The 22,545-nt window shown below is 35.2% G+C and overlaps 1 protein-coding gene across 5 annotated transcripts; it reads left to right on the plus strand.

The window, feature by feature from the left end:
* Nucleotides 1-1,798: 1,798 nt before the first annotated feature.
* On the plus strand, nucleotides 1,799-21,171 carry LOC114732668 (DNA-directed RNA polymerase III subunit 1). 5 transcript variants are annotated; one of them, XM_028920002.1, is made up of 28 exons: nucleotides 1,799-1,932; nucleotides 6,057-6,137; nucleotides 6,236-6,365; nucleotides 6,703-6,852; nucleotides 7,350-7,524; nucleotides 7,929-8,116; nucleotides 8,282-8,391; nucleotides 8,514-8,613; nucleotides 9,193-9,408; nucleotides 9,689-9,837; nucleotides 9,954-10,095; nucleotides 10,173-10,313; nucleotides 11,063-11,251; nucleotides 13,083-13,299; nucleotides 14,095-14,188; nucleotides 15,144-15,378; nucleotides 15,622-15,813; nucleotides 16,002-16,100; nucleotides 16,536-16,739; nucleotides 16,817-17,107; nucleotides 17,257-17,404; nucleotides 17,602-17,753; nucleotides 18,826-18,981; nucleotides 19,059-19,175; nucleotides 19,307-19,392; nucleotides 19,835-20,039; nucleotides 20,134-20,336; nucleotides 20,680-21,171. In XM_028920002.1, exons 1-28 carry the CDS (start codon nucleotides 1,823-1,825, stop codon nucleotides 20,726-20,728), a joined length of 4,329 nt encoding a protein of 1,442 aa, XP_028775835.1. In that variant the 5' UTR covers nucleotides 1,799-1,822; the 3' UTR covers nucleotides 20,729-21,171. The 5 variants fall into 5 exon arrangements, with proteins under 5 accessions (XP_028775835.1, XP_028775836.1, XP_028775837.1 ...); XM_028920003.1 differs by lacking the exon at nucleotides 1,799-1,932 and adding an exon at nucleotides 4,318-4,414; XM_028920004.1 differs by lacking the exon at nucleotides 1,799-1,932 and adding an exon at nucleotides 4,437-4,535.
* Nucleotides 21,172-22,545: the final 1,374 nt, after the last annotated feature.

A 22,545-nucleotide genomic window follows, 5' to 3' on the forward strand; every position in this document is an offset into this window, starting at 1 on the left:
TAGAGATGTGTTATAATTATATATGTAAGATAGAATTAAGGATATGTGTGAGGAATGGGGTGTAAGCATTCGTGAGAGAGATGTAAGTTTGAGAGACAAGGAAAGATGGGAAGGTAGTGATAGATAAAGTGTGTGGGAGAGATATGTAATATGTAATTCAAATATAATTGAAAGTGAGATGATGTGTGAGAGAGAAATGCATTATAATTGAAAGGGATAGCATAGTTAAATTTATGAGGGAGAGATGATTATAGTTAAATTAGTGTGAGTGTACTTAAATAAGTGATAATATTTGATGATGAAGATTTGCATGAGAAGGATGAGTGGAAAATAATATAATTAAGGGGGATAATATAATTAGATGAGTACAAATTTCAAATGAACAAATTTAAACTTGATTTCTTGTTGTCATTAAGAGATCATAATCACGTGATCCCATTTAAAATAATTTGAAAAGGCAATAAAAAATGTTATATCTTAGATATATGAATCAATATAGTATAAATATACAAATGAATTCGAATAAACTATTCATTTTGCTCCTTCAAATATTATGACTTGTTGATTGATGGTGATTAACTCTAAGTAACTCCTTCAAATATGCAAACATTCAGCGGTGACATTGATAGTCGCTGCTGAAGGTAGCATTCAGCGGTGACTTATTGTCACCACTGAAAGCATATATTTGGTGACGACTTAAATGTTAGTGGCAACAATTTCTAGTTTTAGCGGCAATTTTTGTTGTTGCCACTGATAATTATTAGCGATAGCTATTACGGCAACGATTTGGTGACGACTTTTTGTTGTCACTGAAAACTTTCAGCAGCGACTTTTTGATTTTCAACGGCAACATGCCAATTTTTTTGTAGTGTTAGTTATATCATCCTAAAATCATCACTTTTAAATGTTTTTTTGGTAATAATTATAATTATTTTAAAAATTAAACTTAATATAGTAGTAGTTGAGATCAATATTCAAAATCTTAATAGTATCATTTTTTATTAATAATTTTAGTCATTAAATAACTAAAAATATTTTTTTAAAATTAAGAGACCAAACTGAATTCTTATGTAGAGTTAAAAGCTTTTTATTAAAATGAAAGTTTTGACATTTTCAAAACAAAAGTTTTCTAAATTGTATTATAACTATTTTTTTTTAAAAAAACTCGATGAGAATATATTAATCAGTTTATTACTTGTTATGAATATCATCAAGTGGTTTAACTTTATCAACTCCTATTATTTTTACGATGCATTATTCATCCACTACTCTATTATTCCTTATGTGATTGGTTATCCTCTATTTTTTATTTAGCTATGTCTATAAATAAAACATGCAATTTGTGTTGTGAGATAAGTGAAAGAATATAATATCAATCTCTTTTTTTTTGGGTCTATATCTCTTATCTATTATACTTCTATAGTCCCATTCCATAAGATTACTCTCTTTTTAAACCATGGGTCATTAAAATAATAAAATCACTTTTTTTTCCCCCCTGAACGGTTGAAGTCCCTTGCTTCGTTTTGTCCAAAAAATAAAAAATCCCTCACTCCTCAAATTCCATATAGGCCCTAATCTCCCCACCTCTGTTTTTTTCCCGCCACCCGAACTACTTCGTCAAGCATATCGACCGATTTACTTTCTTTCTTTGTTTTTTTCAACCTTCCAAGTGAACGAGCGATTTACCTTTTAGTTTTGATCGGAGGGGCTCAGGTCGGGCAGTTTCCAGTTCCCTCTCGCCTTCCCCTCTCGCCTCGCAGGTCACTCTCTCACAGCCTCTCGTCTCGTCCTCTCAGGTCAGTCTGTCACCGCCTCTCGTCTCATGCTCTCACAAGTCGCAGTATCGCTCTCTTCTTCTCTCTTCTCGCCGGCGCAGGTGGCAACCTCACAGAGTCACTGCCGCCGACCGACGGCGGCACTTGCGTTTTGTTGGTGAGTCTTGTCTTACTTCTTGTAGGAGCCTTCTGTCGTGCTTTGTGGTTCTCCCTCTGGAACATAGTTATTCTTGCACTGACTAGTAGAAAAATCAAATGGATGAGCGGGAGCCTTCTCATTTGTGTCTTGTTGGAGAACCTGATTGGTGGTGGTGCGAAGATCTTTCAATGCTTTAAACTTGAGTGGTTTGAGTGCACTGCATCTTGCAATCTTAATCTCTCCCTCTGAAACATGTTGGTGTCTTCAACCATTGATTGGTTCTTCCCATTTGCTCTGCAATAGATATTAGAATCTGCACATTGACGCCTTTGTCTTTATCATGCTTGTGACTACTTGAATTAGAGTTAGAATCTGCAGATCGCAGATCTTGCACTGGCCTATCATTCGAGCGTGGAGTCTGCTGCCAATCCTCCCCCTTTTCTGCTCCGTCGCACTGTAACTTCCAATCTCACAGATCGTTCGTTTTAGAACAACTCAAAGCACGCTAAATGCAGATAAAGAAAAAAATTTCTATCGGTGACCTGTTTTCATAAATCAAATACCTGGTGATCCATCATTTTTTTTAATGCTGTGAATTGGATTTTGATGCCCCTGAGGTGTTTGACAGATTGTATGGGACTTTGACCCCTCGCTCAGTTTCTGATACATTGTCTCGGCAATAGCCCTCTTCTTTATATAAATATATATATATATATCTCTCTTTATATATATGTATCGTCCTCACTAACTTTCACTTTAGTCCCATTTCTAATCCTTTTAATTTTAAGAAAAAATTCTAAAAAAATAATAGTTGAATTTTAAAATTTTAAATTAAAAATTATTATAAAAATTAAAAGTGTTCATAGGACAGGACAGGACAGGGACGACCCCGTACTAGTCTCGTCCCGATAATTGGGACGAGATGGCTTTTTCGTCCCGTGTCCCGTCTCGTTCCAATAGCGTCCCGCTCCAATTGGGACATGATATAACTGGGACATGACATGGACATTCTCTTTTTTTATTTTTTTTAATTTGAAAATTAACAATACGGAAAATATAAAAAGTTATAATAAAAACTTTGCAAGGAAAATATATAAAAATAATGAAACAATAATAAAGAAAAATGTTTTTTGTAATAAGGAGAGACAAAAAATAAAAATATTCACTATAGAGAATATCGTGTAATCCATACAAAAACAACTTATAAACAATTAAAAAATAACAATTGATAAATATCATTACCAAAATAATATTACAATAATAAATAAAATAAATATATAACAATTAAAAAAGAAAATAATATATTGGGGGACAAGACACTCTCGTCCCACGTCCTATCCGGTCCCGAAACAATTTTGTCCAGTCCGGCTTTCATCCCGTTCTAAAATGACTAAGACAGAGACGGGACACTGAGACGGGACACAGTTGAACACCCTTAATAAGAATGTGTTGTCATTTACTTTTTGAATATAGTTTTTTATGAGTATAGTTATCAATATTATTTTAAAATTTTAAAATTTAACAGTCATTTTTAAAAAATTGTTTTCCTAATTTTAATATCATTAGACCTTATTTAATGAAAAATATTGCCTCAGCAAATTTGAATTGGAATTTGCATCTTCTCCTCTACTTTTTTTTTTCTCCTATATTTTTGTCTTCTCATCCCGTCCTTAGAGTTGGATAAAAAATAAACAGCTAAGATTCAATATTTCACAAATTTTTATTTTTTTATATTTTCATTTTCAGGTAGTTTATAGTATTAAACTATTTAGATTAGATTTTAATACTTCAAATTAAATTTATTTATCTATACTTTGTGTCATGTTATACTATAATCATAACTTTATAAATTATTAAATTTTTTTCCAGGTAAATTATTGAATTTCAACCCTTCAATTGTTGATTCAATAATAAGGCTAGGATCAGAAGAAAGCAAAAGGAGACAAAAATGAGGAGACATCAAATTCTTTAAGTGGTGATTTGTGTAACTATTTAACTAATTTAACTAAATACTAACAAAGCATGTTTTGAATTTTAATTTTTTAATACAATCATTTAATGTTTTAAATTTTAAATTTTAAATATATTTTATTAGGATTTAATTACAGGATCAATGTTTAAATTTGCTGATTCACTATTTTTCGTTAAATAAGATTAATGGTATTAGGGTAATAGAATTAATAATACATTTTATAGACTCAAGGAATTAAATTGAAATTTAGTGTAAACTTAAGGCAGTCAAAGTATACTTTAGTGTTGATTTTTTTGGCCAATTTATTAACTAAATATCTAGTGCTATTTTTGGGACCAATTTATTTATATATTTAATAACATAACTCCCTTTCCATACACAATGCCCTGTCATCTCCCGCCCTTGCGAGACGCGACCTTTCCCCACAAGTTCACCTTACCACAGTCTTCTTCGCTACCGTCGCTGCCACGATCGCCGAACACACCCGCCGCCGCCAACTGCCACTGATCGCTGCTTCGACGAGATAAGGTGACCCCTCCCCCTGAAAAGAAAACTGTTGGAAGCCACCGTGGATTATCTTTATCTTTCTCTCTCATCTTTTAAGTGGGGCCTGTGGCATATTTGATTATCAGAGGAATACGGCTAGGAGGTCTTAAATCTAATGTCTCACATTTTCTGAAAGCTGTCTTCTTTTTCTGGATGCTTAGTGAAAACATTATTGACTGGTCTCAACTCTTCTTCTTTTTATACTCAATACGACTTATGCTTACCCGCAAAGAGATAACGTTGGGCAAAAATAAATCATGCTCCCATTTGTTTTACAAGAACAAGTGTTCTTTCACAAGGTTACAAGGTTAGCAATTTAATTGAAACTGCCTTGAACACCAGGCATGAACGCAAACATAAGTAACTTAGCTATATAAATTCATTGGATACTATTCTTTAATATTTGGAAGGGATTATTGTTTTGTAATAAATTCCAAACAAGGGAGCAAATAATGCGGCCAGTCTTTGTGCAATGTTGTATTTTTCACACGACGATGTTCTGTTTCTATCAATCAAGCTTTGAAGTTCTTTGGCTAAAAAGTTCAATTTGAGGAGTTTGAATTTTTTGACATTAGTTTTTCAGTGCTAATAGGTACATTTTCTTTTTGTGTGGTACAATCTAGAACAGAGTTAATAACGAGATGGTGTTGCTATTAATATTTCATGCCAGGAACAACATTTGAAATTATACCAGTATTGTGCTCTCTTTTATATGAGAAGGGTCGTCTTAAGGAAGATGAATATGTATTATTTTTTTAAGTAAACAATATTTTTGTCAAAAAGATTTAAAATTTTCTTCTATCCTTTGTGAGGCCTGACCTACTCAGCTTCTCAGTTCCACTTGCGTGGTTCTAAATTAGTCCACAGAAAAATTGAGGCAAAGATTTGTGCTTTCTTTTTGGCCCCTCAGAAGCCTCTGATCATGTAACTCATCTTTGAAAGCTCCGTGCCTTCTTTTCTACTGCCATCTTCGGCTTTGGAATTTTAGGTTGAAAAATGAGTCATGGGGATTTTGAAGCTATTATTTCTTGCTTCTGCATTCCCCACCGTGGTGTTTGGTATACATCTTGAGCTTGAAATTGGACTTCAAATTTTGTGGTTTGCTGGTAGATTTTATTTTTTTACAGAATATAGTGTTTGCCCCATAGCTCTACGGTTGTGATTCAGTTTTGTGTTTCAATGTCATTAAATCCCCCCTCGCCCACATAAAAGTTTTGTGTTTCAATGTCATTAAATCCCCCCTCCCCCACGTAAAAAAATGAGTAATCATTTGTGTGTCAAGTATAGACTATTTTAACTGTTGTAATACGGTTCATCCGTTGGAAAATATCTAATTGAAGTGTCTGCCCCTTTAAATTTCATCTCTTAATTATTTTCCTAAAAGAGTTGGATGGCCATTGACAAAGTATAAAATTGAGGCACCTGTCATGGACGCCCCTTAAGTGTTTGACACTATTCACAATAGAAAAAGGTATCCAATGATAACCTTTTTCGTTTTGTTTTTTAACTTAAGTTTTTTTTAATGACTGGAAGGTGATTAATTGGGATTTTGCTATAAATCGTGTTTGATAAGAGCCCACTAGGTTAAACTAAGCCCTTTCCATATTATTTTCTGCAATTCCAGGAGAAAGATGTATAGAGCACGAGCTGAAGGCCTAACCTTCACGAAGGAACCATATATTGAGGATGTTGGACCACGCAGAATGTGAGGGATTTTACCTGTTATAACTAGTCTTGATTGAATCTGCTGCTTGTCGGTGTGTAAGGGCTTTTGACTTCAGGTTTTATTGTTGCTTCTTGCAGCAAGAGCATGCAATTCACGGCATTATCAGAGTCTGAGATCAGTAAAATTGCCGAGGTTCAAGTTGCAAAAGGTTCATATTATGATTCAAGTAGACAGCCATTTGAGAATGGCTTGTTGGATCCGCGCATGGTACTCTGTCCTGGTTTTAGTCCTTTTCTGTGTGTCTTTATGCGTTTATCTTGGTTTTGTTCAATGTTTATAATTCTGTCATCTGTGCATGTCATGCTTTGCAATGTCTACACGTGATCCTAATCCTCAATTAATGATGTTTTAGGACTCACAACAACGTACCTTTGTTTAAGTGCTGCATTGCAATAAATGTAGTGTCTTTTAGATTTTACAATGTGATACTGAATGTAACTCATGGTAATGTGACACTAGTACAAACTTCCATTCTGCTCGATGATATCTCTCTAAAAAGTTTATGATTTCCAAAGAACAGAATACTTATTTTCATTCTATTCAGGGCCCTGCTAATAAGAGTTGCACATGTGCAACATGCCATGGGAAATTTGCTGACTGTCCAGGGCACTACGGATACTTAAACCTTGCTCTTCCAGTTTTCAATGTTGGGTATAAAGAAAAAATTTTGCAAATATTGAAGTGCATTTGTAAGGTATGGAAGTTTAAGTGTCTCTTGTCTATTCTCTTTTTCTCTTCTTTTCTTATTCCCTTTTTTCTATTAGCATGCTGTTCTGAATGTCTTGCCATTGTTCGCTTGGGGCCTGAGCTTTTTGAAGAGTAGTTATTTATGCTGGTGTTATATTTTCAATATTAATATCCATAGTCTCTAAAACAATTTCAAGTCTGCTGAATTCTAATTTTAGTGTGATTAATTTTATCTTTTTTGGTGTCAAAACTTTTCCCTGCAAAAGAAGGGAATAAATTGAAAATTGATCTCATCCTTCAGATGTTCATTTTTAAGTGTGCACGGAATACAAATCGATAATGTTCATTCTCTTTTAATCAAGCATTCTTTCTCCATTCTCCATTTGACATAAATTTTGGGGCAGAGCATAGCATGCTCTTTCTGACGTAGTAGTCTTGAATCATTATCTTGTTGTATATGACTGTTTTTGAATCAAGTCTGATTATTCGGTGATTTCTCTACAGGGCTGTGCCCGCATTCTCCTAGATGAAGATTCTTGTAAAGAACGCTTGAAGAAGATGAGAAGCCCCAAAATAGAGCCTTTGAAGAAGATTGCAATAGCTAAAAGTCTTATTGATAAATGTAGTGCCATGTCAAGTAGCAAAGCGGTGAAGTGTCTAAGATGTGGATTTATCAATGGTTTGGACTTTGAACCCTTTCCATATGTTTCAATGCTTGTATTCTACTTGAAGGTTGTATTATGGTGTTTTAAATCCTTTATTTGTGCATAAAACATAACTGTTCCCATAAATTTGGAGCCCGTTGTTTATGAGCCTTTTTTGAATCTTTGTTTTAAATACTGACATCATGGACTGGATTATTTAGATTATTACCACCCAATAACTATAGAACCTATGGTTATGAGCCCCCAATTTTTCTGCGTTGTGTTTATAATAAAGACATTGATTATTTGCTCTTGTTCTTTCAAAAATTAAATTTTGTGAACATTGCGTTCTTGTCATTTATCCTACTAACTTTGCTTTCAGTCTTGGAGACATGAAGCAACGAGCAAGTAGCTAACATGGCTTCTCACTTGCATACAGGTCCAGTGAAGAAGCTTGTGTCTAGTCTAGGCATTATGCATGATACTTCAAAATGTATTGATGGCAATGTGGAAGAGTTTCGATCTGCAATTTCTCATACAAGAGAGTCTAGGGCTCCCATCAACTTGACTACTCATGTTCTAAACCCTCACAGAGTTCTTTCCCTCTTCAAAAGGATGCGTGATGAGGTTTGAGTTTATAATCAAGTCTTCTTGGCTGCGATTTTTTATTTTTCTTTTCTTTCCTTCAGGAAAGTGGGATGGTCACTGTTGTATTCTTAAAGATGACATATATCCAATGATGGATATTTAGTCATGTCTCAAGTTAGATTTCTTAATCACATTTTGTTGTAGGACTGTGAATTACTTGATCTTGCAGACAGACCTGAGAAATTCATTATGACGAACATGGCTGTGCCACCTATAGCTATTCGACCTTCAGTTATAATGGATGGTTCCCAGAGGTAATGTCAGCATATATGTGTTTGTTTGTGTTTAGTTTAAGTTTTGGTAGCAGAACTATTCACTTATCGTATAGCTCAACTGTTCACTGATGCTTATAGTTGTTCTCCTAAATTTGTGGTAGCAATGAAAATGATGCAACAGAGAGGCTAAGGCAAATAATACAAGCAAATGCTACCCTTCGCCATGAATTACAGGAAGCTAGCGGGGCATTCAAATCTCTGGTATAGTGAAACTTTTTGAGTGGTCCTGTTTCCTTGTCAAACATAGTTGATATAATTGAATATTGTGATTTTTTTTCGTAATATTACAGGTTGATACACACAGGTTTTGAAACATTAAAGATTCTTGGGTTTTTTTTTTTTTGGTTTTCATCACATGCGTATTATGTAGTTTATTAAAAAAGCATCTTATTGAGCCTTTAGACCTTGTGCTTCTATTGTTTTTAGACTTATGCTATATTACACTGCTCTATGTTCGTGTTGGACCCATTTTTCTGGGGTGATAGATGTTCCTTTTGAATTCATCAATCATCAATGTTGTATATCAATATAAAATGTGAAAGCAGCACTATTCACAATCTGAACAATGCAGCTTATTTCTCAAATTCTATGCAATGGATAGGAAAATATGTCCAGTGGTGGTAAAATTTGTGAAGACTAAAATGGTGTTTGAAGGCTAGCTCTTTTCTTTTCCCTGGATTTTAATACATTGATAGCTCCCCTCTGGGCTGTTCTTCTGGCATGAGAAGGTTTCCTGGGGTTTCAGAATGTAATGTTGTTATTCTGTTGATATTGGCTTAGGATGGCTGGGAAATACTCCAAGTTGAGGTTGCTCAATTCATAAATAGTGATGTGCGTGGTATTCCATTTAATATGCAACGTGCCAAGCCGTTGGCTGGCTTTGTTCAACGCCTTAAAGGAAAGCAGGGGCGTTTTCGTGGCAACTTATCAGGGAAACGTGTTGAGTTTACTGGCAGGACAGTCATTTCACCGGATCCTAATCTGAAAATTTCTGAGGTCAGTTATGTTGGTAAAGCTTGACCAGCCTTTTTACCATTTATATGTTCTGACGAATTCTTAGGACATGAAGCATAAGCCAAAACACTAAAAGAGTTAAGCTACTTTGTAAAGCATAGCAATGTTCAATGAAAAGAGTAAGGCAATGATAGTGGTATGGAAATGTGATTTATAACTTTGAAATCAATAATACAGGGAATTGCCTCTTTGTCTTCCAACTCTCTTTGACGTTCTTGAAAAATTGCATTCATGATTATTTCTTGACATTGATTTGTTTCAGGTCGCAATACCAATACATATGGCTCGTATATTGACTTTTCCTGAGTGTGTTTCTAGTCACAACATTGAGAAGTTGAGACAGTGTGTGAGAAATGGCGCTGATAAGTATCCAGGTGCAAGGTTGCTTAGACATGCTGGTGGTCCAACGAGGTGTTTATAACTTCCATTGTTTTTCACACACACACACACATGATTCTTTTGCCACTAAATTAGTGTCAGTTACATGCTTTTGTGAATAAATTATATCCAATTGCATTCTATTGCAGGTCCTTAAAAATTTCTTTTCGGAAGCGCCTTGCAGATGAATTGAGGTATGGTGATATTGTTGATCGTCATTTGGAAGATGGAGACATTGTTCTTTTCAATAGACAACCAAGCTTGCATCGGATGTCTATCATGTGTCATAGGGTAATTCACTAAACTCTACTATGATTCACTGTGTAAAATCTGATTCTCATTGCATCGATTTTAATTTGCCCTTGCAGGCTAGAGTTATGCCTTGGAGAACTTTGAGATTCAATGAATCGGTCTGCAACCCATATAATGCTGACTTTGATGGTGATGAGATGAATTTACATGTCCCGCAGACTGAGGAGGCACGAACAGAGGCTGTTTTATTGATGGGGGTAAGTGCAACAGATCCTGTTATAATAGAGGACTGGATGTTAATTGCCTATGATACTTTTGGTTCTAGTTTGTTTGGTTTGGATAAATATCAAGTTACTTCTGTTTGCATTTTCTTCTTTATGCTGCTTTGTTATCAAGTAAATATGCTCAACAAAATGTGGTAAAATCTCAACAGATTAAGCCATAAGGGGACTCTGAATGAGTCGGAGAACCAGGGGTAATGTGCAAAATGGATGTGTAGCCATTTGGATTGATAAATAGGCAGGAATAAGGGATATGTGCCCTACCAAAAAAGCGGTGTAGATGATATAATTATTAAAGAGAAGAGTAGGAAAACAAAAAAGTCAAGGACAAAAAATTCCTCCTTAAGCGAAGCAATACAGAATCATCTGTTCAAGAGTTTTTCAATCCCTTTGTAAATTTGCAAGGGGCCACCCTAAAAAGATCACCTCTGATCTTTTGTGTTGTTATTCATTTTGTTGTATTTATAGATGAATTGAAGATCGTTTTGTGATTTAGTATACTTGAATTTTTTAGGGTTCTCTTTATAGGGCATTATGTAGTCTTTGCATATTTTCTCCCTTAATACTTGATTACCATTATGAATTTGTTTTTTGAATCCTTCTTGTTCCCTTTCTATTCTGCATTAAGGGGGCTAAAAATATATAAAATTTTAGGAGAATTTTGCTGTTTTGGTTTTGTTAATAAATAATTGTATGTGGATCTCACTAAGACTTCGTATCTCCAGGTGCAAAACAATTTATGCACACCAAAGAATGGGGAAATTCTGGTTGCCTCTACTCAAGACTTTTTAACCTCCTCCTTCTTGATAACAAGAAAAGATACTTTTTATGATCGTTCTACTTGTGCACTTATTTGTTCATACATGGGTGATGCCATGGATATTGTCGATCTGCCAACTCCAGCAGTTATAAAGGTGAGAGTAGAAGCTTGCGAGTGTCTGTGTGGGTAAAAACAGTTGCACATTTATTTATCTATGTATGCCTTTATTATATGAACTTTTGCTATTTAATAGGCTTTATACGTTTACCTTGACTTTCTGCTTCTGCCTTTGTTAGTTATGTCCATTCCCATGTATAGCTTTCTTATATTTCCTGCTGTTTTCCTACAGTTTGAAAACTGTTATTATTTATTTCTCTGAAAATGTATAGCTGTGACCACAGATCATTTGAATGAACTTCTGGGATGTTTATTAGACTATAAGACTTTGGGAGGCGCTTCTTAATTTCTACCTACATTTGTGGAAGTTTCCAATTTTTTTAGAAGTTGCTGGCAGAGAAGCCTCTGAATTGGAATTACTTTGCTTGACAGATTCGACCTATGTAGTTGACTGCCTTCTGACATGGATGGAATTTGCAACTCTGATTCTTCCAGTGCATTCTCTTATTAATCCTTTTTCTGCTGGATTACCCATTCCCTCACTCCCCAAATAGAGTGAAAGGAAAAACCCCTTTTTCAACCAAAGTTTCCTTGAAGCTCAATTCTTTTATTTTGGTAGTGATATTTAATAGGATATACAACAATAACAAAGCCTTATCCTATTAAGTGGGGTCGGCTATATGGATCGCACAACACCATTGAGCTCTTTCAAAGACGTCTTTGAATATGTTGTTAATTGAAATATCCTACTCAATAACATCATTAAGCACTAACCGCATTGATAGTATCCTTCCCCACAATCATTCTTAAAGAAATGATTCTATCTTCGATCCTTTTGACTTCCACCACATTCTTTCTCCATTCATTATCAACAATAATACCTGCTCCATTCCTTGTACCTAGCTTTCTCATGTACCAAAGTTTGAAGCCATTAGTAAATTTGAGAGACTTGTCTCCAACCCGTTTAGTTTTCCATGCAGAGTCCTAATGTTCCAAGTGCCAAATCTGATCTTAGTTTTATGAACTAACTTCTTTAACTACCTCCATCCATTAGAGTGTTGTAGTCCTTGCTCATTTAACACTACATATGTGCCACGATGCAGTGGCTTTTGCTCATTTGTCACTTTACTCGAGCCATACAATGCGTTACTTCCAAGTAATGACCTAGCAGTAGCACAATTTTGTGGATCCATGTAATAAAAGATTCGACAGAGTTTTATGTTGACTTTCAAAGGCTTAACACAACCCTCCTTTATCCTGGTCTGGGACTAGCTGTGCAACATAGGCGGAGTTTGATGCTTAATAGGATATAGACCTAACAAAACTGTCTCTCAGTTGATTTGTCTTGTTTTATGTTGTGCTAAGGACAATTTCTTTTTACCTTACCCAGCAGCCAGTTGCATTAAGAGTTTCTTGGGTTTTTACTGAATGTTACTTTGGCCCTAGAGCTTAGATCCTTTTATCTTGATTGAGTGCAGAGATTTTGGCGCTAAGGTGTGTCTATTGTTATAGCCTAACCCTTATAAGCTGTTCAATTTTTTGTTTTGTCAGAATGTTTGAACTTCCATGGTTTCTCTTTAGTACTCAGTACTCACATGCTTTACTCATAAGCAGTCTCATTCAGAGAAGCATCAAAAAGTAATTATCTATTTGTACGTCATTTGTTTTTGCATTGGGTACTTGTGTTTCCTTCAAGTAGGATGCCCTTGTTTAAGTACTATTTTATGTAGGATGCTTGTCTGCCATGCTCTCTGTATATATTTGGGTTTGTGATGACAGAATGAAGCAAAATCTGTCCCAGCATGGCAATGCCAATTGCCTATTAATTCAGCATATTAGTTTTGATCATGGTTTTTTTCCCTTGGCAGCCAGTAGAGCTTTGGAGTGGGAAACAGATATTTAGTGTTCTAATGCGCTCTCATGCAAATGTGAGGACCTATGTGAATCTTACTGTTAAGGAAAAAATCTACAGCACAAAGCTTGATGACAGGAAAAGAGAGTTGAAAACAATGTGTCCTAATGATGGTTTTGTTTATATTCGTAACAGTGAGCTGATCTCTGGGCAACTTGGAAAGGTTACTTTAGGTTAGTTGCTCTATACTTTTTTCCCCTTCTTCACAAGAAGACTGTACATACAAAATGCTGATATTTATTCAGTTATGAATATACAAATTCATCCGTCAGTTTTATGGTTTTTTAGCATTTGGAGTCATAAATTTGGTGATGTTCTATGCTATGCATGTAGCTCTGAATAAAGGCCTTTTTCTTGGTTTTTCACTTTCAATGTCTGTTAGAAGTATCAGTGGCTTAAAATAATGTTAAGCATGTGGATCAGAAAATTATTGTTACATTTGGAATATGCTAAATTAGCTTGTATCTATCAACTAGTCATTCCAAGGCCTCTCCCCTCCCCTCCAATATTTACCTGTTTTGCTTTGATCCCAAATTAAACTCAGAACATCATTAGCACATTCTAATGCATCACCTGAAAAAGACTTCAGTCCCTTTGATGGTTCCTCTAGGGATCCCCCCTCTGAAGACCATTTGCTGAAACCCAAAAAAAATCCTCTTCTGAAGAACAGTTGGCAGAAGAAATTAGTTGGAAACCTTTGCATTCTATTCTAACCAAAGGCACCACAAACGAACAAAGACTGCACACTTCCAAATGCAAAGCACTTTATGCTCCGCTTCTCTCTTGAAAGAGGTAGATTGAATAAAGATTGCGAGCATATTGAGCCTGATTTTTCCTCTCAATTTTTTGTTTAACCTTTTGCTTGCCTAACATGTTATGAATCTTATTCACTGTTTTTTTTTTTAACCTGCAAACGGCTTTATGTCATCATATAAATGGGTGGCCTGATAGGTTTTGCTTGATATCAGGAAATGGAAATAAGGATGGACTTTTCTCGGTTCTGCTAAGAGACTATAAAGCGCATGCTGCAGCCTCTTGCATGAACCGTTTAGCCAAGTTGAGGTAAATATCTAGCTTAATGGTTGGCATTAGTGTGGTACTCCCTCGGGTTCTTTTCATTAGAAACTTTTGGTAGTATTCTTTTGTCCTGAATATAAGAAACAATGACCCCTTGTCTGGTCTATGTATTGAATTATTCCTTTTACACCCTCATTTATGGGGTATAATTTGGTCCGTATCATTAGATGCTAAGCCACGTGGTAAAGATTAGAGGGAGTAATTCTTTTTGCTAGATATTTGGGTTTGTCAGTTTATTATCATATTGCATGTTACATTATTATTATTATTATTATTATTTTTTTTTTTTTTTTTTTTGCCTGGGGGAATTTGCATAGCATTGTGCAGTGGGAAGATAATTACCGGTGTCCTCTAGTGTTGTATATATCTACTGTGATTTCAGTTTAGTTTAGTAATTTAATTATCATGTTCCATTAACCATTTTAATTTGTGTGCTATCTGAGCAGTTTTAGATTAGAGTGATAAATTTAAATATGGATCCTCGATAAAAAATTTTGCACTTGGAACCCTCATTATTCTTCGGTCCTTTATGAAAAAGTTGCCATGTGGGTCACTGTTCTAATTCTCATTTAATTATACCTTACCTGTTACTGTGCCCAATGATCCACTTCTGGTGAATGACAGGGAATTTGAAGAATGTCATTCCAATTTATAGTTGTTTTTTTTCAGGACTTGCTAAGATTGCAGAAGTGTGTTTAATATTTACATTCAGTCTTATAGGAGGGTTTAGTTTGATAGCATTTTGTACTGTTTTGCTTTCTTCATCAAGCAGACTTTCATGTTTACAATTTTTGTTTTGAAAAATTGAATAATATATATGATGGTGAAAATATAACTTCTGTTTATAGTGGTAAGCTTAGTTATTCTGTTATTGTATTTTGCATCCATTGTTTGGGTTGATTCTACCTACATGATATGCATGGTTTTTTATTGGATGCAGTGCTCGATGGATAGGCAATCGTGGGTTCTCCATAGGCATTGATGATGTCCAACCAAAAGAGGTATTGATCAACAAGAAAGATGATACAATTTCAGATAACTATAGAAAATGTGACGATTTTATCGAGGCTTTCAATAAAGGAAAGCTAGAACTCAAAGCCGGTTGTGATGCTGCTCAAACATTAGAGGCTCTGATAACTGGTGTATTGAACGGTGTTCGAGATACTGCAGGGAAGGTATTCATTTTTCTTTTTCTAAAGCAGAGATTCTTTGTGTCTGACTTTGTTTCTGGGGCTTCTCTGGTAAATGCCTCTTGTTTCTTGAGTGGTGATGCTGAATCTTTTGCTAAGAACTTTAGCAATTGTTTATGAATAAAAAGTACTCTTCTGATATAATTTAATTGTCATTAGGTGAGTTTGCTTCCTAGGCGTTGGATCATTGGTGAATGCTAATTGCTTTGTTCTATAACTTTTTCCCAGGTTTGCATGCAAACACTGCACTGGAGAAATAGTCCCTTGATCATGTCACAGTGCGGCTCCAAAGGATCTCCTATAAATATCAGCCAAATGGTTGCCTGTGTTGGTCAACAGTCTGTTGGGGGTCGTCGAGCCCCCAATGGATTCATGGATCGGAGTCTTCCTCATTTCCCAAGAAAAGCAAAAACTCCTGCAGTATGTTTACTTTCAGTTGCACTGTACTCTTTTGTTGAATTTGTATTGTATGGTATCTAGAACTCAATTGGCTCACATCCTTATAATCTTCCATGATTTTGAAAACGTAGTGCATATTGTCATCACACGTAGCAATTATGGTTCCTGCTATCAGTTACATTGAAGTGTGTTATATTGCTTATATGCAGGCGAAAGGTTTTGTAGCCAATTCCTTTTATAGTGGATTGTCAGCTACAGAGTTTTTCTTCCATACAATGGGAGGGCGAGAAGGGCTGGTTGATACTGCGGTATGGTCTCTTTTTTTTTTTTTTTTGTTGTTGCTATAACAGTATGCCGTGATGAAAGTACTTGTTTCGGTTTAGTAATTTTAAATCTTTAGATTTTATATTATCTGCTTTCATAACTTACAACTAGCGGAGTGTTATGGATAATAGATGGACCTATGAGTGACATAATACTTTTCACCAGAACCAGCTATATTCACTTGGGGCTTCATGTTTTTTTTATTCTGCCACTTGACCTATTCAGAGTTATTGTGTGGAATTTTTCTTGTGCTTTCTCTTGCCCAAAGTTAATCAATGAAAAAAATTTCTTAAAAGGTAACAGATTAGCATGTTATGAATATAGAAGCCCTTTTTAGCAGAAAAGGATGGAGAACATTGACTCAGCGAAAAAGAAAGTTGGAGCCATTTGTAATCTCTTTGTTCTTTGTGGCTTTGCAGGTGAAAACTGCTGACACTGGTTATATGTCTCGTAGATTAATAAAAGCTTTGGAGGACTTGTATGTCCACTATGATAACACCGTAAGAAACGCTAATAGTTCTGTAGTCCAATTTTGCTATGGAGATGATGGCATGGATCCAGCTGGCATGGAAGGGAAAGATGGAAAACCTTTGAATTTTGAGCGGTTGTTTATGAGAACCAAGGTCTGGAAGCTGCTTTTATTGTTTACAGAGATTTAGAAATATTCTCTAAGGATTTACAGGAATTCTTTTTCTTTTAGGCTATATGTCCCAGTGATGGAGATGATGAAATCCTATCCTCCTCTGATGTATGTAAAGTAGTGCAAAACAAACTGTCAAAATTTGGTATGTTGGGAGAGAAAGGAGCTTCAGAGGATGATATAAGCTCTGATGTGGGTTGCTCTGCTGAATTCATCAATTCTCTCCAGTCCTTCATCAGAGATAACATTGGAGTCTTATCAGAAACAGATGAAACTTTCGTCAATGATGACACTAGAAATCAGAAAAAATTTATTCAGAGAATATCTGGTGTTACTAATAAACAGCTAGAGGTATCTATGGACATTTCCTTAACATTATACCTATCTTTCCTGTATAGAAAGTAGTTTTGTTTTCTATCGGTCTTTTAGTTCCTTCCATGTTTCTACATTCTTATTAGCTTCAAAACATTGTTTTAACCTCTAACCTGCTAAAATCTTAGGTTTTCCTGGATATATGTCTTTCTCGATACCGTTCAAAAAGGATTGAGGCTGGAACTCCAATTGGTGCCATTGGTGCTCAAAGTATTGGAGAGCCTGGGACACAGATGACTTTGAAAACTTTCCACTTTGCTGGAGTTGCAAGCATGAGTATCCTTGACTAATCATTTTTTTAGTGCTTTTAGTACTGGCAGAGATTCCTTCTATTTTTGGGGTGGGGAACCTAGGGCAGGGGGATTTTATTTGCTAAAAACACCTCACAAAATGGATCTGTTCTATTTAATAATTTCCTAGAGCTTTAGTTGTCTCTTTCTTGGTCCGACTGCTATCCCTTAATTCATCTTTAGATGTTACTCTTGGAGTTCCACGTATCAAAGAAATAATAAATGGCGCCAAAAGAATCAGCACACCTATCATTACTGCAATACTTGAGAATGATGATAATGCTAATACGGCGAGGATGGTAAAAGGTCGCATTGAGAAAACAAACTTGGGCCAGGTATGCGCAAGAGAATGGACTTGTATCCTGATACATGGTGAAAGCCTCAAACATCAAATAAACCAAATTATTCTTTCATTCACATCAGCATCTACATATCATTTTTCTCAGCACTATTTTATAAGTTTAGCTGGTTTTAAATAATATCGCTGGTAAATAGCTTCATGGGAAGATGATCCGTATCGTTTATTTTTTACTGGGTTTACATTGAGGGTCTTATTTGTTGCAAGTATGTTTAGTGAGTAGTAAAGAAACCCAACTCTTCATGAACAACAATATCAAGCTGTGTTAGCTTTCCTAAGCTACAACAATGGATCTTTTCTTGATTAGGACTAATTTTTATTGCATGGTGTTATTTCACTAGTAATAGGAGGCCTTTTTCTTTCATCTCTATGCTTGATCCAGGGGCATATTTTATGTTATGTGCATTGGAGCCTAATGCCCCTGCCCCGGGCTTTTTTTTTTTTTTTGGCTGTGAGTGTTTAAATAGTTACTCATATTGCCCCCATAATGCAACTCAAGAGGCTTGGTATCCAAGGCCATATGTGAATAAGTAGATTGGCTAAGAGAACAGTGCATGACTAGCCACAAAAATAAAATAAAAACTGACTAGATGCCCAAATGCAAAGGGCTTAAAAGGCAAGAAATACTTCCTCTTATCAACTGTTTTCCCACAACATCTTACCCCTCCCAGACCTGCTAAAGGCACCACCCCAGTTCTGCTGTTGCTAGAGTGATAAATTGCGTTGTTGAAATTCTTAACAAAGTTGACTTGTTGAGTTCCCCCCCCCCCTGTTCTATTTATTACCATAGGTTTTGGATATGTAGAATATCTTTTTTGGGTGGTATACTTAAGGTTAAGGTTTTTCTTTCCCTTTTTGTATTTCCCCTATCAAGTCAAATTGATAATCTTTCCGTAGGGTTTCCAAAGTTGTTTTTAATAATAAATGGCAAGATGGTCCAGTTAGTGCATGTATAATTGTATTTTCGTCATTTGTAGTGCCTTGGTTGGGCCCCTGTTTTTCATTCTCTACTTCAATTTTCTGATCTTTAGCTGCCTTGTGCAATACAGATAGCAAAGGGCATAAAAATTGTGATGACGTCAAGATTAGCATCAATTGTTATCACACTCGACATGGAAAGAATCCAAGATGCACAATTGAATATAGATGCTAATATTGTAAGGGAATCGATTTTGCAGGCTCCAAAAATAAAATTGAAGCCAGAGGTAATTAATCTTCCAAGTGATTATGATTTCCTCACCCCTATATGAGTCCAATAGTTAGAGCTTTTATTGTTTTGCAGCACATTAAGGTTTTGGATATCAAAAAGCTTGAAGTTGTACCCCCTGATGCAGATAGAAGTAAAATCAATTTTCAACTTAACTATCTGAAGAATTTGCTTCCATCAGTTGTAGTAAAGGCAAGCTCTTGTGATTTTCTTAATGGTTTTGATACTTGATGAAGATAATACAGTGTTCTGTCTTCCCTTTATTTGTTAAATTTATCTTAGGATGGGAAAGAATATATCCAGCTTTCGTCTCTAAATTGCAGGGAATTAAGACTGCGGAACGTGTTGTTATCAGTAAAGAAGAAGATAAAGTGACAAGGATGGAGAAATTCAAATTGTTGGTAGAAGGGTTAGTCCATAAGATTGTTTTCAATACGGTCATTCTTTTAAGGTTTTTGCTTTCTTCCTCGCATCATAAACATCTGCTTTTTTTTTTTTTTCCTGCCAAAATAATAAACATATTCTTGGAGGCATATTATTTTCTCAAGCTGCGGAGTTTAACGGGAACTTTGTTGATTCATCTTATTGTTTCGTCATGTTTCACTTTTTTCAATAAATACTACCAAACCTTTTCAGTCATAATGCTGGATGTGTGTGTTCTGTTTGACATTGCTGCCTTGCTGGATACATGTGAAAGAACCTCTTTATGTTATAATGACCAATGCAAGAAAGAAAAAGCAAAATTGTGTCACTGTAGTTTATAATATGAAAAATGCTCAGTATATAAGTTGCATTATGTGGTTTATATTGTTGACACACTATATCTTAATTTATGTGTTTTCTTTTTCCAGCACGGGCCTTCAAGAGGTTATGGGCATTGAGGGAGTTGAAGGACGTAAAACGCTTAGTAATCATATCATTGAAGTAGAGCAGACTCTGGGAATTGAAGCAGCCAGAAAGTGTATCATTGAAGAGATAAAGTTTACAATGGGAAGCCATGGAATGAGTATAGATGCACGCCATATGATGCTTTTGGCCGATGTGATGACCTTCAGGGTGAGTAATTTGAAAATATAACGACTTATGACTGCATCTCTGATTTCAAAAGACATATTAGATTTAAACTTGCTAAACGGATTTGTGAAAATAGGGTGAAGTCCTTGGAATAACAAGATTTGGAATCCAAAAGATGGACAAGAGTGTATTAATGCTCGCATCATTCGAGAAGACTGCGGATCACCTTTTCAATGCTTCTGTGCATGGAAGAGATGATCAGATTGAAGGAGTAAGTGAATGCATAATCATGGGCATACCGATTCAAATAGGCACCGGAATGATCAAAGTTAAACAAAGGTGAGTTAATGCATTGCTCGTGAATGAGTTACTTGTGATGCTGGGTTTTTAAGGTGGACCTCTTTTACATGCTTGCATGATTTCATCTGCAAATATAGTCTCTTGGTGGGCAATATAGGACATTTGCCATTTTGAAGTGAGAGTGCTCGCTTAATTTCACCATAACGGGTTACTCATGGGGTGTAATTGTAATGCCCATAAATAACTCCATACCTGAATAGAACCCTATCTCTGCTAAATGGCTTGATAGGGTAGCTTTTTTTTTTTTTTTGGTGTGGATTTAATGAGATTTTGGCTGCAAAAATTTATTACATGTGCGGTTATTTGACTATTTGTTTTACAGATTGGATCCTCCGGCGCTGTGTCAAGGTCCCGATCCTATTCTGTCTTGAGTTCATAGTTGTATAATTGCTGTGAAGATAAGATCATTCTGTGCAGAGTACTGAAGCATCAGAAATTCACTTTTTGGCGTGCCTGCCTGTTCTTAAGATTACAAACTCTTCCCATGGCTCAACGTTTTTATAGAGATGCAGAAATTTCAAGGCATGAGAACATTTCCAGTCGTGGGGAATGAGGAGAGACTGATACAAGAGAATTAATTGTATATAGGGTTTATATTTTATAATTATACTCCACTTCTATTTTATTCCCCCAAATGCGCCATGTGCGTTCGATTTTGTGCAATTAGGCTGACGCAAAAGGTCTCATATAGCTGATTCTTTGTTAAGAATGATTAGAATTGATGACATGATTATAACAATAATTTATTATAATACTATGAAAAATAAATAAGGAGGAAAGAAATGGGAGGCTTTTCTAATCTTGAAACTAAAAATATGGAGCATTATGTTATGTGTTTATTTATGCTCAGTTTCAAAGTGCTAATGTGATGGAGATGGCTCTCTGCTCGTTTTCTCCAGAATGCGATAGAGATAGCTCCCTGCTCGTTTTCTCCCGAATGTGATGCACATAGTTCTTAGTGTCATGGAAAATTATGGCACTTATTTGCAAATAATAGTCTATCCTGTCCTAAATGTAGGGTAAAATTAACCAACCTTTTAGTTTTGAAAGAGAGTTGATATTTTTAAATTTATTAAAAAAATGTGATTTTCTAATCAGCCTTTCACTGAAAACAATGATGACAATAAAGTGCTGTCTAGAAATTAAAAACATGCCCATAACTGTAATCAAGGAGAAGTAAGATTGGGAAAATTATTGTTCACATTTTTGCCAGGATCAAGCAGGATTTAAAACTTAAGTATGCTTGCTTGTTCTATTGAAAGTGTGAAATTTCCTCACCCTTTTGGCCTTTCAGTATTAAATTTGGTATTCCGCTGTGGTAAGATACAATTTCACTCTTTTCGATCTTTTTATGAGGCATTTACGAGTATTTTATTGGAACTAAAAAGATATTTACATCATTTAACTTAGAAAATTTTTTTACTTCGTCTATATCTAAATTCATGCATTAAAAAAGTAATGAAAATTATTACATTCTCCAACAGACTTCAAGGGTAACATTGGAAAAATATAATAAACATTATATCAAATGACTTGTCAAAAAAAAATCAACTATCATTAATAATTAGAGAAACTCGAATCCTTTTTTTGCTTTTTCTGGTTAGCTATTGCTCCCAATTAAAGCCGGGGGGGGGGGGGGGAGGGGGGATATTAATGAATTGCTCATAATGCCCATAATTTTGATGATTGTCAAAAAGATTTTACGCGTACCATAAAACTATTTCAAGTGCAGAAATCAGATCAAGCCAGTGAGTTCAAATCTGATTGGGAATTTAGCCTATGATCCAAAATAGCTCTACCAGCAACATCAATGTCAATATATGTAATAGCTAGACGTTGATTTTCTATACTACACGAAGTATGGAGTGTGAAAAATAATTTACAATGACTGGTATAAGTAGTTTCTATATAAAGTTATATCAATATCGATTATTAATATAAATTTATTGAATTACTATTTACAAGTCATATAATTCATTTTAAATTTCATACAACATAGTTTAATATATAAAATTTCATAATATTGTGACCAGCACACTTTTAAGAATTTTTATTTGAAGAGAGCTGATAATGTAGTATAAACATTTTAAAATGTTTTTTAAAAAATAACCACTCATTTTTCTCATTGAAATGAAAAAAAAAAAAAAAAAAGCATTCTACATTTCTACTCTTCAAGGACTCTACAAGC

This window comes from Neltuma alba, unplaced genomic scaffold (assembly GCF_004799145.2).
Source record: "Neltuma alba isolate B1F8T4 unplaced genomic scaffold, ASM479914v2 tig00012922_pilon, whole genome shotgun sequence".
NCBI classification, from domain to species: domain Eukaryota; kingdom Viridiplantae; phylum Streptophyta; class Magnoliopsida; order Fabales; family Fabaceae; genus Neltuma; species Neltuma alba.